The 15,503-nt window shown below is 48.4% G+C and overlaps 1 protein-coding gene across 1 annotated transcript in view; it reads right to left on the reverse strand.

The window, feature by feature from the left end:
* DNAH17 (dynein axonemal heavy chain 17) overlaps positions 1 to 15,503 on the reverse strand; it is a 149,833-nt gene that overhangs the window by 88,452 nt on the left and 45,878 nt on the right. The window contains exons 18-22 of the mRNA XM_032177998.2: positions 14,462 to 14,631; positions 13,586 to 13,808; positions 10,843 to 10,959; positions 10,614 to 10,700; positions 9,011 to 9,163 (exon numbers count right to left, since the gene is read on the reverse strand). Coding sequence (XP_032033889.1) covers positions 9,011 to 9,163; positions 10,614 to 10,700; positions 10,843 to 10,959; positions 13,586 to 13,808; positions 14,462 to 14,631 — 750 coding nt within the window. The remainder of the gene's footprint in view (positions 1 to 9,010; positions 9,164 to 10,613; positions 10,701 to 10,842; positions 10,960 to 13,585; positions 13,809 to 14,461; positions 14,632 to 15,503) is intronic.

A 15,503-nucleotide genomic window follows, 5' to 3' on the forward strand; every position in this document is an offset into this window, starting at 1 on the left:
AGATGTGTGGGGTTGTTACTGCACAGTAACCCAGCTTCCACTGACTGATAAAAAGCTGACAGAAGAAACTTCATTCACAACAGTATGAAACAAAATATACAAACTACCCAGGAATAACCCCACCAACAGTATAAACATGAAAATGGCTGTGAAGCTGGAAACTGCTAGTCATTGAGGGGATGAGAGATTGTTGACACGGGCACTTACAGTGAGAAGCTCTGGACTTGAGAAACATCTGTGCTTGAGAAAGTAAAAACTAGGAGTGTTGACAAGATGTTTGCCTTGAAGATAGGATGATTTGAAACCTTAATCTACATAGGAGTTGATGGCTTTTTCTGGCAGGTTCGAGATTACCCTGCATCCTATTATCATAAAATGTCTTGGCTAGTGTGTTTTGGATAGTTTTTCTTGAATTATCCTGACTGCAAATGCTGTCATCTCCTGGGAAATGTGGACTTTATTCTCCTGTCTACGCAAACAATTTTTTGTCATGGGAAAGCGTATATCCCATTCTCTCAGATGCCCGCTATGTTCTGTAATGCCACTCATGTAAAAGAAACTTGAGGCCGGGTGCGGCGGCTCACGTCTGCAATCCCAGCACTTCGGGAGGCCAAGGCAGGTGGATCCTGACCGAGAACCCACCTCTATTGAATCCGGAGACAGTAGTAACAGGCGGATAGCAGGTCATGACCCCAGCTGGGGAGGCCGCTGAGGGAGATCCGTCTCAGAGAGAGACTCAACATCAGTTAATTGTTGAAAAAGTATCAAGAAGCCTTCAATCTGTAGCTTCTGTTAAGTCCTGGCTGTAATAAAGCCTGTGACTCCAAATATGTTTCTCTCCCTGTGTAAGAAATATGTAGACTCAGTATGGTCAGCATGAAGACATTTACTATAATGTATTTTAAAAATTAAATAAGAGACAGAGCATGCTGTTGTATGTGAACATGGAATACTGCCAAGAGATTAATTTTCCTCAAATGAGTTAATTCAATTCCATTTAAAGCCATAATAGCTTCCTTTTGGAGGGGAGGAAGATTTGACAAATGATTCTTTTGTTTTTGAGACAGAGTCTCACTCACTCTGTCTCCCAGGCTGGAGTACAGTGACGTGATCTCAGCTCACTGCAACCTCCACCTCCTGGGTTCAAGTGATCCTCCTGCCTCAGCCTCCCCAGTAGCTGGGACTACAGGCACATGTCACCACACCCAGCTAATTTTTATATTTTTAGTAGAGATGGGGTTTCACCATGTTGGCCAGGCTGGTCTCAAACTCCCCTGCCTCAAGTGATCCACCCACCTTGGCCTCCCAAAGTGCTGGGATTACAGGTGTGAGCCACCACACCAGGCCGGATTTGAAAAAAGTTCATTCAAAAAAGTAAAAGAGGAAAGAGTTCAACTATTTTTGAAAACAGATGAGCGAAGAGGAGACAGAATGGCAGAAACCAACATATGCACATACACAAAAGAAGAAATACTTGAGAAAAAGAGGCCCCGTGCTTGGAGTCCAGCCTCCCTTCACACACCAAGACTTGGCCTGTCCTTATGTTTCTGCTGCCTGGGAGGCCACAAAGCAGCCTACAGAGACATGATCCAGACTGCCCTCGTTTGGCAAAGTCCCAGGCTCCCGAAATGCCTCTTCTTCTCCCTGAATATCACCCCTCCACAACCTACCCAAATTCCCATTTCCTCAGGGCTGTCTTAGCATCTGACCCAAACAAAAAGCCTGCTGGCATTCTTTAAAAAGTTGTTAGTTCTTTCATTTCTGACAAGATGGAGCAGCCCTGTTACTTCCAGCTTCTCTCTCTTACAACTGAAAAACCTTGGACATATCACAACAAACAAGACCATGGAAGATTGCTCATATGGGGAAATACTTAAAAACAGTTATGTTATAGTTAAGAGGGGCAGAGGTGAGGGCAAAGACATCTAAATGGAAGTAAGATTTCTACACTCAAAAGTGACAAAGTGTTGATATCAGTGACTGCCAAACAGCCACTAAGAAAACTATATAAAGCGCTATGTTCAGAATCACTCTAAATAAATCAGGATGGATCCTAAAAATGTTAAAATAAAAGAGAGTCAGAGGAATAAGAAACAAAGGGAACAAACAGAAAACAAAACGGCAGACATAGGCTGTAACATGATGATAATTATCTTAAACGCAAAATGGTCTAAATACATCAATTAAAAGCCAGAGACTGGCAGAGTGGATGAAAAAACATGACCCAACCATATGCTGTATATAAGAAACTCAATTCAAATACAAAAATATAGGTAGCTTGAAAATTTAAAAATGGAAAAAGATCTATCAGGATGAATACTAGTCAAAAACAATAGAAAAAACAGAGGTAGCTACACTAGTATCAGATAAAGCCAACTTTAGAGCAAAGAAAACTCCTAGAGACAAAAGGAACATTATATGATGGGGAAAAGGATCAACCTATAAGAAGACAATAATCCCAAATCTGTACACACCAAGCAACAGAGCGTTGAAATACACAAAGCAAAAACTGATCGAGCTGAAAGGAGAAATAAACACATCCATAATTAGAGTTGGAGAGATTTCAACACCCCACTCTCAGCAGTTTATGGAATTGCTAGACAGAAAATTAGCAAGACTATAAAAGGACAGAACGACACAACCAACCGACAGGATCTAATTGACACATATAAAACACTCCGCCCAACAAAAGCAGAATACGCATTCTGTTCAAGCGCCCGTGGGACATTCCCCCAGACAGACTGTATCCTGATCCATAAAATAAAGCTTACTACATTTAAAATAATGAGAGTTATATACAGTGTGTTCTTTGACCATAATGGAACCAAACTAGAAATCAGTAATAGAAAGGAAACAGGAAAATCTCTAAACACTTAGAAATTTAAAGTATAGGCCGGGCGCGGTGGCTCACGCTTGTAATCCCAGCACTTTGGGAGGCCGAGGCGGGCGGATCACGAGGTCAGGAGATCGAGACCACAGTGAAACCCCGTCTCTACTAAAAATACAAAAAATTAGCCGGGCGTGGTGGCGGGCACCTGTAGTCCCAGCTACCTGGGAGGCTGTGGCAGGAGAATGGCGTGAACCCGGGAGGTGGAGCTTGCAGTGAGCCAAGATAGCGCCACTGCAGTCTGGCCTGGATGAAAGAGCGAGACTCCATCTCCAAAAAATAAGAAATGTAAAATATACTTCTAAATCATCCATGGGTCAAAGAGGAAGCCTCAAAAGAAATTAAAAAACACACAGAACTGAATGTAATATCAAAATATGTGGGGCACAGCTAATGTAGAGAGGGAAATTGTATTGCACTAAGTGTTTCCTTTAGAAAAGAGAAAAGGTCTCAAATCAATAATCTAAGTTTCTACCTCAATAAACTAGAAAATGAGCAAAATAAACCCAAAGCAAAGGAAGGAACAAAATAATAAAGGTCAGAAACTGATGAAATTTAAAATAAAACAACACAAAAATTAAACAAAAATCTGGTTCTTTGAAAAATCAGTGAAGTTTATAAACCTCTATTATGACCAACAAAGATGAAAAGAGTGAAGACGTAAGTCACCAATACTAGGAATGAAATAGAAGATACCACTGCAGAGCTTGCAGCCATTTAGAGGATAGTATGGAACTAGGATAAGCAACTTTATGCTTGCTTGAATTAAACAATTTAGAAGAAATAAACCAATTCCTCAAAAACCACAAGCTACCCAAATTCACTACCAAGATTTTCACAAGTTTGAAACAGACCAACATGAACAAGCCTATGTGGCCATTAAAGAAATTGAATTTGTAACTAAAAATCTCATGCAAATGGCCGGGCACGGTGGCTCACACCTGTAATCCCAGCACTTTGGGAGGCCAAGGCGGGTGGATCGCCTGAGGTCAGGAGTTCAAGACCAGCCTGACCAACATGGTGAAACCCCGTCACTATTAAACATACAAAAAATTAGCTGGGTGTGGTGGTGGGTGCCTGTAATCCCAGCTACTCAGGAGGCTGAGGTGGGAGAATCGCTTGAACCTGAGAGGCAGAGGTTGCAGTGAGCCAAAATCACACCACTGCACTCCAGGCCTGGGCGATAGAACGAAACTCTGTTTCAAGAAAAAAAAAGTCAATGTAATCCACTATCTTAGCAGACTAAACAAAAATCAATCACACCAGCAGACACAAAAAAATTTGACAAGATCTAACACCTGTTCATGAAGAATACTCTAAAAAAAAAAAAAAAAAGGAATAGAATTTCCTCAATTTGAAAACTTACAGCTAATATACATAATGGCAAAGTGGTTTTCCTCTTAGATTGGGAACCATGCAAGGATGTGTGAACTTACCACTCTTATTCAACAGAGTACTGGAAGTTCAGGCCACTGCAATAAGGCAAGAAAGAGAAGTAAAAGACATACAGAATGGAAAGGAAAAATAAAACCGTTCCTATTTGCAGATGACATTATTGTCTATGTACAAAATCCCTAAGGCGTCTAAAAAAGCCATCCTAGAACTAGTGAGTTTAGCAAGGTCACAAGATGAAAACAAACACACAAAAATTATTCACAGTTGTAAATACCCAAACGCGCAAACCAAAATTTAAGACGCAATGCCACTTATTAATACAATCACTTCTAAAAAGAAAAGGAAAGACATATGAGGTATAAATGTAACAAAACATGTGTAGGATCTTAAATGCTGTAACAAAATGAAATCACAAAAAAATCAAAGAAGAGTCAAATAAATGGAGAGATACACTAAGTTATGGACTGAGAGACAGAGTCAACATGTCAGTTCTCCACAAATTAATAGTTTTAATGCAATTCCTATAAAAACCCCAATAAGGTTTTTTTTTTTTTTTGAAAGCATAGCAAGCTTATTCTAAAACGTATATGGAAAAGTACAAGTCCTAGAAGAGCAAACCAATCTTGACAAAAAAGGATACAGTGGGAGGAATTGCTCTGATAACAAACCTTACTAGATTGCTCTAGGAATCAAGGCTGTGCAGTATCATGGAGGGATAGACACAGAGACCAACGGAACAGAGCACAGAACCCATCAACAGCAGCAGTCTAAGGTGCCCAACGGACTTTTGACAAAGAAGCAAAATAAATTAAATTGAGCGGGGCCAGGCGCTGTGGCTCACGCCTGTAATCCCAGCACTTTGGGAGGCCGAGGTGGGTGGATCGCTTGAGGTCAGGAGTTCAAGACCAGCCTGGCCAAAATGGCAAAACCCCATCCCTACTAAAAATACAAAAATTAGCTGGGCGTAGTGGTGGGTGCCTGTAAGCCCAGCTACTCAGGAGGCTGAGGCAGGAGAATCGCTTGAACCCGGGAGGTAGAGGTTGCAGTGAGCTGAGGTCGCACCACAGCATTCCAGCCTGGGTGACAAGAGCGAGACTCCATCTTTAAAAAAAAAAAAAAAAAAGTTTAATGGAGGGACCGACTTGTCTACAAACAGTGCTAGAGCAGTTAGACATCCATAAACAAACAAACAAAAATAGTAAGTGAACCTTAACCCAATAAACCTCACTCCTTATACAAAAATTAACTCAAAATGGCTCATAGACAAACAGAAAGCAGAAAACTATAAAATAAAAGCATAGGAGAAAATCTTTAGGATCTAGGAAAAGAGTTCATAATCTATGAAAGGAAAAATTGATAAAATGGATTATATCCAAGTTTCATATTAAAAACTTTAAAGATTTAATTAAAGATTATACTAAAACTGGCTGGGCATGGTGGCTCACGCCTGTAATCCTAGCACTTTGGGAGGCCAAAGTGGGCGGATTGCCTGGGCTCAGGAATTGGAGACCAGCCTGGTCAACATGATGAAACCCCTTCTCTCCTAAAAATACAAAAATTAGCCAAGTGTGGTGGTGCACGCCTGTAATCCCAGCTGCTCAGGAGGCTGAGGCAAGAGAATCCTTGAACCCAGGAGACAGAGGTTGCAGTGAGTTGAGATGGTGCCACTGTACTCCAGCCTGGGCGACAGAGAGAGACTCCGTCTCAAAAAAACCAAAATTATACTAAAACTCTTGCTCGGTGAAACACCCTGTTAAGCGAACAAAAAGACAAGTAACAGACTAGGAGAAATTACTTGCAAACCATAGCCTGACAAATAGCTAGATTCTAGAACATATAAAGAACGCTCAAAATTTAACAGTAAAAAACTTAGTTTTGGTTGCCAGGCAGGACGAAGGTGCTGGCTGCAGAGGGAAGGAGCTTGCAGTGGCCGTGGAGAACCCAGCCCAGCTGAGCTGAGCCATGGCCACCATGGCGGCTACCGAGGACGCTCACGAGAACCACAATACCTCCACTGAGAATGCAGACAAGTCCAACCAGGACCCTCAGTATGAGCCAATGGTTTCTATTCCTGAGCAAGAAATTAAAATGCTAGAGGAAGAGGAAGAGGGAATTTTTAAAATGTGAGTGAAACTACTCTGATCTGTTTCAGGGAACAATCTTCCGGAATGGAAGGGCGGAGGCACTGGCAACGTCAAGTTCCTGAAGCACAAGGAGAAAGGGGCTTCATCAGGAGGGACCAGACCCTGAAGATCTGCCAGCCCCAAAGTCATGCCCATGATGGAGCTGAAGCCCAACGCAGGCAGCCACCGTGCCTGGGTCTGCAACACCCACGCCGACTTCATCCACAAGCGCCCAGGCCAGAGCTGCTGGCCGGCCGCTTCCTGAACGCTGAGCATGCATGGAAATTCCCAAGTTCAGAGAATGCAAAAAAGACATCGAAGAGAGACAAAAGAAAAGACAGGGCAAAAACAATAATGCCGAAAAAGTGGTGGAAAAGCCAGAAGCTCTTTTGGTAAAGAGGAGACTGAGAAAAAGCATTAAATTCTTCCTTTCTTTCCTTTTTCTTTGAGATAGGGTCTCACTCTTATAGCCCAGGCTGGAGTGCAGTGGCACCATCATAGCTCACTGTAGCCTCCACCTCCTGGGCTCAAGTGATCCTCCCGCCTCAGCCTCCTAAGTAGCTGGGATCACAAGTGCACACCACCACGCCCAGCTAATTTTCTATATTTTTAGTAGAAACAGGGGTCTTGCTACGTTTCCCAGGCTGGTCTTGAACTCCTGAACTCAAGTGATCCACCTGCCTCGGCCTCCCAAAGTGCTGGGATTATAGGCATGAGCCACTACACCCAGCCTCCTTTTTCTTATCTATTTATTTGAGACGGAGTCTCACTCTGTCCCCCAGGCTGGAGTGTAATGACGAGATCTTGGCTCACTGCAACCTCCGCCCCCCCAAGTAGCTGAGATTACACGCACCTGCCACCATGCCCAACTAATTTTTGTATTTTTAGTAGAGACGGGGTTTCACCATGTTGGCCAGGCTGGTCTTGAACTCCTGGCTTCAGGTGACCCACCTGCCTTGGCCTCCGAAAGTGCTGCGATTACAGGCGTGAGCCACCGTGCCCAGCCTCCTTTTTCAATTTTACCCTGCCCCTCCTTTTCAGTTTGTTTTTATTGTGTTTTATTTTTACAAGGGACTTTATATAAATAACTGGATTAAAAAAACTTAAAAAAAGTCAATTAGAAAAAAAAAAGTCAACTAGAAAATGGACAAAAGACATGAATATGCAGTTCACCAAGGAGGATATATGGATGTCAGATAAGCCCATGAGAAGATACTGGCGGCTGACACGCCTGTAATACCAGCACTTTCGAAGGCTGAGATGGACGGATTGCTTGAGCCCAGAAGTTCGAGACCAGCCTGGGCAACACAGCGAGATTCCATCTCTACAGAGAAGTGTCAAGATTAGCTAGGTGTAGGGGCACGAGCCTGTAGTCCCAGTTACTTGCGAGGCTGAGGCAGAAGGATTGCTTGAGCCCAGGAGGCAGAGGTTGCAGTCAGCCGAGATCGTGCCACTGCACCCCAGCCTGGGCGACAGAGCAGGACCTTGTCTCAAAAATAAATAAAAATACTTTATAAAAAAGAAAATATGCTGGCATCATTAGTCAGTAGGAAATACAGATGAAACCACAAAATCTTTCTCATAGATTGAGCCTCTGATGGTCTGAATATTCCCCCCAAAATTCCTCTGTTGAAATCCTTAGCTTGTATTAGGAGGCAGGGCCTTTGGGAGGTGATGAGGTCATCGGGGCGTGGCCCTCAGGAATGTGATTTGTACTCTTATTTATGTGTTTATTTTTTGAGATGGAGTCTCACTCTGTCACCCAGGCTGGAGTGCAGTGGCACGATCTTGGCACACTGCAACCTCTGCCTCCCAGGTTCAAGCAATTCTTCTACCTCAGCTTCCCAAGTAGCTGGGATTACAGATGCACGCCACCATGCCCAGTTAATTTTCGTATTTTTTGTAGAGACAGGGTTTCATCATGTTGGCCAGGCTGTTCTCGAACTTCTGACCTCGGGTGATCCACCCGCCTCGGCCTCCCAAAGTGCTGGGATTACAGGCATGAGCCACCACACCCGGCCTGATTCATGCTCTTATAAAACGGACCCTGGAGAGATTTCTCACCCCCCACCCACCCCGCTTCCACTATGTGAGGATGCGGTGAGAGGGTGCTGTCTATGAGCCACAAAGTGCGTGCTCACCAGACATTACATCTGCCTTGATCGTGGACTTCCCAGCCTCCAGAACGGTGAGGAATAAAATGTCTGTTGTTTATGAGCCACTCAATTTATGGGGTTTTGTTAGAGCACCATGAACAGACTAAGCGGTATTCCTCACTTAAAAAAATTTCTTTAAAACAGGTGAGATGTGAGACAGAATGGCAGGAGGAGGAAGAGGAGGAGGAAAAAGACGAAGGGAGGGAAAAAAGAGAGGGGGCGGGTGAAAGTGAGCCCCCACCCACATACAGAGAGAGGTGAGCATATCTGCTTTAGGGAAGGGACCCCACCTCGCAATCTCGGGGCCCTTTGGATGCCTCCACCCAACACCACAAACCTTGTTGTCACATTCTTACAACCAAACGGTGCCTGGAGCCTGCCCTCTTGTTGCCGGGGGCAGCTCCGTGCAGAACCCCAGGCCCCACCCGCGTGGCGTGCCCTGCACTCACCACGACAATCACGTCCCAGAGCTCCTTCAGCAGGCGGACCTCCCGGTGGCAGGCCTTGAGCTGCTTGTAGTCTGGGATGGTGACCTCGAACAGGCCCCCGGACTTGGACAGCGCGTCCATGATGCCTTCCATCGCCAAGATGCTCTTCTGTTGCTAGGGGCGGTGACGGGGCCGTCAGTAGGGCTGCCTACCCTCAGCGGCACCTCACCCCACTCCCCGGCGTTCTGCTCGTCTCTCCAGTGTGCCCTCCCTGATAAAACTTCTGGGAGGAGGTGTCAATACAACAGTGTCCCACCCAGAGGGAAGACAGAGCCCTCCATCCCCCAAGGCCTCCTGGGTCCTGCCTTCAGGGGAGGGCGGGTGAGCTCCACCCACCCCAGGGTGGGGACTGACTCCCAATGGGCATGGTACAAGTGCCTCATTTCCTCCTAGGAGTTCCTGATTTCCCAGCATTTCTTCAACTTTCATATTATATTTTTATCATATTAAAAATGACTTCAGTAATGCTTTGAAAATGAGAATTCAGATAAGCAAAGGGGAAAAATCCCCAGTGTCCTCTCAAATCCCGTGACTAAGAGTTGGCTGTCGTAGCACCTGGTGTTACTGGGTGTGTTTGTGTGGACACGTAACAGGCAGGCTGTGGCAAAGGTGGGCTCAGAGCTTGTGCACACACAGGGACATGCAGGGCCGCCTGCTCTGGTCACCAGCTGGAACTCCACAGCTCCCCTTGGATGGGAAGGGGGCACCCCTCACCCCATCTTTCCAGAAAACCCAGCCCGGGGCCCTAGGGAGAGAGTGGCTGCATCTCCATCGTGGCTTGAGTAATGTGACATGAGGAAACGGCCATGAGGGAGGGTTGGATTGGAGCTGGAGGCCAAAGAGCCAAAGCTCAGGGAGGGGAAGAGGGGGGCAACCCTGAGGACCCTGGGGTTCACATTTGCTAGAGCCTGTGAGGCGGAGGTGCAGGTGGGGCCGGCCCAGCAGTACCTGGGTACTGTACTGGGAGCAAAGAGGAACTGACAAGGACACCCCTGGGCCCTGAGCACCCCACACGCTCCTGCCCACAAGGGCCTTTTGGGCTTGAGCTTGAGTTGGCTGCCAGGTCCAGGGCTGTGCGAATTTGTGCACTGGACGTGACCATGAACTTGGACAGTGGGAACAGGAGTGAAGCCTGGCTGCTGCCCGATGTGGTGGGTCAGGAGAGGCAGGAGGCAGGGAGGGATGGCAGGTGAATGTTAAACCCAGGGGACAGGAAGCTGCTGAATGTGAACAGAGTGGGGAATAGGGGGCGGAGCCAGGCTAAGGGACTGTGGGTCACACAGGGTGTTAAGGGGCCTGAGCCATGGGCCTGGAGCCATGCTCTGAGCTGCGAGACACAGAGGGGACACCCTGTGTTCTGGAGGCTGCTCGGTTTGCATGTTCACGTACACACCCTGCATGTGCTTGCACACATATGCGCACACATACACGTAAGAGCACTCAAGTATGGCCCCAAGGTCAGTCCCGCGGAGACCACGTTTCTGGACTTGAAAGAATAACTTGAGAAGAGAAAGCAGTGGGGTTCCCAGACTTACCCCCTGACCTCACCCTTGAGTAAAAATACCTTATTGAGGGACTTGTAGGGGTTGGGGTCGCTGAAGGAGAACGGGGCCTCGCGCCTGAACCTCTCCCTGAACTCATGCTGCTTGAGCTGTGAGAGAAGAGTGCAGGGTACAGAGGGTCACGGGGCGGCCACCTGCCCCAAGGGTGGCCTCACCCTGTATGCCGCAGGGCCCTGTGTGAGCCCCACGCTGCTCCCCGGAAATCCGGCCGCCCTGCCCCAGGTACAATACCTCGAATTGCTGGCACTTCCGCCGCAGGATGCTGACCTCGTTGGCCTGGAGTGGTGCCACGTTCTGCTTCACCTGAATGGCCAGTTTCTTGGTATTTGTCCAGTGCTCTGGCAGCTCCTGCGGGAAGCAAAGGCAGAGAAGGGCTCCTTTCTCGTTTCTTTTCTTAAACCTTCTATTGTGAAATAATTAGAGACTCGTAAGAAGCCGCAAAAACAGTGCACGGGCCGGCGCGGTGGCTCACACCTATAATCTCAGCACTCTGGCAAGCTGAGGTGGAAGGATCACTTGAGCCCAGGAGTTCGAGACCAGCCTGGGCAACAAAGTGAGACCCTCCCCCCCATCTCTACAAAAAATACAAAAAAATTGTAGCTGGGAGTGATGGCATGGGCCTGTAGTCCCAGCTACTCAGGACGCTGAGCTGGGATGATCACTTGAACTCAGAAGGCAGACGCTACAGTGAGCCAAGATTGTACCACCGCACTCCAGCCTGGGTGACGGAGCGGGACCCTGTCTCAAAAAAAAACAAAAACAAAAACCAGCCTCCTTAATGGCCAACTAGGACATCGACATTGGTGTCTCTGTTAACTAGACCAAAGAATGTACTCACCTTTCATGTTTTTAAACCTGAATCCATTTGTGTGTGTGTGTGTGTGTGTGTGTGTGTGTGTGTGTGTGTGTGTGTGTGGTCTCCCATGCAATTTTATCCCACATATAGATTTGTGCAAACGCCGCCACAATCAAGATACAGATTGTCCATTACAACAGAGGAATTCCCTTCCTATCCCTCCACCACAGTCCTTCCCCCGGGGACTGTGAAGCTCTTCTCCAGGTCTGTAATGTTGTCATTTCCAGAATGGCTGCAACAATCAGATGAATTTTTGTATTTCCCAAGTTCCCCACACTTGGGTAAATACTATAGTTGTAAATAATTATTATTTATTCATTTTTGAGACAGAGTCTCACTCTATTGCTGAGGCTGGAGTGCAGTGGTGTGATCTTGGCTCACTGCAACCTCCGCCTTCTGGGTTTAAGTGATTCTCGTGCCTCAACCTCCCGAGCAGCTAGGATTGCAGGCGCCTGCCACCATGCCTGGCTAATTTTTAAATTTTTAGTAGAGTTGGGATTTTGCCATGTTGCCCAGGCTGGTCTTGAACTCGAACTCCTTGGCTCAAGTAATCTGCCTGGCTAATTTTTAAATTTTTAGTAGAGTTGGGATTTTGCCATGTTGCCCAGGCTGGTCTTGAACTCAAACTCCTTGGCTCAAGTAATCTGCCCACCTCAGCCTCCCAAATTGCTGAAATTACAGACATGAGCCACCACACCAGGCCATAAAATATTTTAAAGAAAAAAAAAAAATCCCAGCCCATGAACTTTTTGCCCACAGTGAAGATTTCTCTATTTCTTCTATAGTAGCTAGCTCTATGGTTTCTGTCTGCATTTTTACTCCCCCAGTTGCCTCGTGTGTGGCTTGGAGCACCCTGGGGTGGGACCGCTGAGACCCTGCTCGGTCCTTTTTTTTCTTTTGACACAGGGTCTTGGCTTTGTCAGCCAGGCTGGAGTTCAGTGGTACAATCATAGATCGCTGCAGCCTTGACTTCCTGTGCTCAACTGATCCTCCCACCTCCTGAGTGGCTGGGACTACAGGTGTGCGCCACCATACCTGGCTAAGTTTTTAAATTTTTTTGTAGAGACAGGGTTTTCCTGTGTTGCCCAGGCCGGGACCCCTCCCTCTTGTCACCCCCAGGGCTGTGGGGTCTTGGGCACTGGCTGTTGCATAAGACAGGGGAGTGGGTCCTGTCTGTGGCTGGACAGAGAAGGGGAGAGGGAGGGAGGAGAGGTGGACGGGCTGGGAGGAGAAGGAAACTCCAGGCCAGACTCAAGAGAGGAGGGAGCGGGGTCTCCTCGGTGGCCACACCTAGACATGGCTGGGTCACAGCTCTAGGACACACCCTCTCCATCCTTCCACCCTCGCCCAGCCTGCACACACCCCTCCATGCTGACAGCCGAAGTTCTCTGAATTCGCTGTCAAGTGCTGTGCAAACGCAGCTGCCAGCCCCACCCCCTTCAGCTGCCTAATCCCTCCCCAGGGTCCCCCTGACCTTGTTCTCTCTCCACCATCCTGGCACCCACCTCCACCAGGCACTCCCACCAGGCACTCAAGAGGAGACGTGGGACATAAAGGCATTTTGTATTTTTTTTTTTTTGAGACAGAATCTCTCTCTGCCGCCCAGGCTGGAGTGCAGTGGCGCAATCTCAGCTCACTGCAACCTCTGCCTCCCGGGTTCAAGCAATTCTCCTGCCTCAGCCTCCTGAGTAGCTGAGACTACACTAGCCAGCCACGGCTGGCTAATTTTTTGTATTTTTGTAGAGACGGGCTTTCACCCATGTTGCTCAGGCTGGTCTCAAACTCGAGCATAGGCAATCTGCCTGCCTTGGCCTCCCAAAGTGCTGGGATTACAGTGAAGGCGTTTTTAATCCAACAAAACACCAATGGAATGGAGGGAGCACTGGCCTCACCGTGGAGGCAGTCCCCAGGGTCTCCTGTCCCCCAGAAACCTCCTCCCTGTGCCTCCCTGTTCCATGGGAATCCGATGTCCAGAGGGGATCCAGCCTGCAGCGTCCCCCGTGGTTGTGTGTGATGGGCTGGTCCATGGTCGCGGCTGGGCTGGCTCTTCCTTTGGTGGTGCCTCCCGCAGCCTTCTCCCTGCTCACCTGGACGCAGCCACGCCCACCCCCCACATACCTGCAGCTTCAGGTGGACCTCCTCCGGCATCTCCTCCCCGTAGGTCTTGAGCAGCTCAATGGTTTGCTTCAGGGGCTCGAACATGTTGTCGGTGGCTGCTTGCCTCTCCTTGACCTTCATCAGGTGCCCCATCACCTCCACCAGCCCGTCATAGTCCCCCTCCTTGAGGGGCTTGGTCAAGCCCATTCTGGCAACTTTCATGAAGGCTTCCAGGTCAGCCAGGCTAAGGGACAAGGGGACCATTTGTGATGGGCCCAGTCCCCCTTGGGCCCACCCTTGATGGTACGGAGCCCCATCAGAGGGGGACCACCACAGTGAGGTCGACTGGCCATCACTGAAGGCCCCAGCTGGGGAGGGAGTGCCCCTGCCCACCTTGGATCCCTCCAGCTCACTCAGCCCCTGCCCGGACAGCACCCCAAGCCTCAGCTCAACTTAGCTCAAGCCCATCCTCGAGTCCCAGGCTACGGCCACATCCCAGAGAGGCCTTCACTAGCCTCCTGGATGGAATTCAGCCAGACGATGCTCTCTCCTGGCACTGTGCCCATCATGGCCCTGACGGTCGCCTATAATTCCACGGCTGCCAGTCTGTTTGTTCAGTGCCAGCCTTCTCTGCCAGACTTCAGGTTTCCTCCACATCTGGCACCCGGAAAGAGCAGGTGCTCGGTACACCGGGGTTGGAGGAGGAATAATGTTTGCTTGCAGCCCGGTGACACCTTTCTGCTCACGCTTGGTGGGGCAGTTGGCCTTGAAGCCCAGCCTCCACCCCCTGCTACTCCGGAGGAGGCACCTGACAAATGCCACCCACTCAAGTGGAGGGCCACTCTCCGGTGCTCTGCACATTCCTTGGGCTCCCCAAGAACACGGGTGGACACCCACCTGTTGGTGACGTGGTTGCTCAGGTGCTGCTTCAACATGAAGCCCCAGCGCCGGATCGTGCTGAGCAGGGCCTGCTTGAAGGGGCGGCAGTCGCACCGCAGCCAGCCGTGGAACACCTTGGTGTTCTCGTACTTGGACACCTCCTCGTACAGCTTCTCGTAGGAGTCGATCTGGAAAACACGACCACTGGCGGCCTGTCATAGCCTGCAAGCCTGGTGGGGTGTCAGCACGGGGCCTCAGTCCAGGGCCTTCCCGCACTGCACCTGCCCTGCTCACCTGCCGGCCACTGTGGGGCCGGGATCAGCAAAGGGCAATGCAGGGCACACGGGGGCCCTCATTCCAAGTTATTGCTCCTTCCAGCCCCAGAGTCTAGCCCCAGAAGGTGCCAGTCCATCAGAAAGGGGCAGAACAGGTCATGGCAGCAGGACTTCTGAAGCTGGGTAGGACAGAAGCTTTAAGAGGTGAATCAGGTCACAGGCTCCTAAAGGGCACCCCTAGCTCCTCCTTCTTGGTGCTGATTTATGACCTGAGGCCTCTGTCACTCCTCCCGCTGCCCCAACCCTGTGCTACAGAATGTACCCCTGGGCATGGGTCACCCTTACCCATGGGACCCTCTTTCTCACTGTGCATTGGGAACAGAGCTAGAGGTTTGTGCATTAACTATGTTTTCTTATTTTCTGCATTCTTTCTGCAGCTGTTGGATAAAGTGTTCTGCAGCTGTCTGTTGGTCCCTGTGGTCTAAAGTGCAGTTTAACTCCAATGTTTCTTTGTTGATTTTCCGTCTAGATGATCTGTCCAATGCTGAGAGTAGGGTGTTGAAATCCCTGTTACTGTATTGGGGTCTCTCTCTTCCTTTAGGTCTACTACTGTTTGCTTTATATACCTGGGTGCTCCGGTGCTGGGTGCATAGATATGTAGAATTGTTAAATCCTCTTGCTGAGTTGATCCTTTCATCATTATATAGTGACCTTCTTGGTCTCGTTTCACTCTTTTTGACATAAAGTCTGCCTTTTTTTTTTTTTTTTTTTTTTTTTTTTTTTTT

This window comes from Hylobates moloch, unplaced genomic scaffold (assembly GCF_009828535.3).
Source record: "Hylobates moloch isolate HMO894 unplaced genomic scaffold, HMol_V3 SCAFFOLD_15, whole genome shotgun sequence".
Classification (NCBI taxonomy): Eukaryota; Metazoa; Chordata; class Mammalia; order Primates; family Hylobatidae; genus Hylobates; species Hylobates moloch.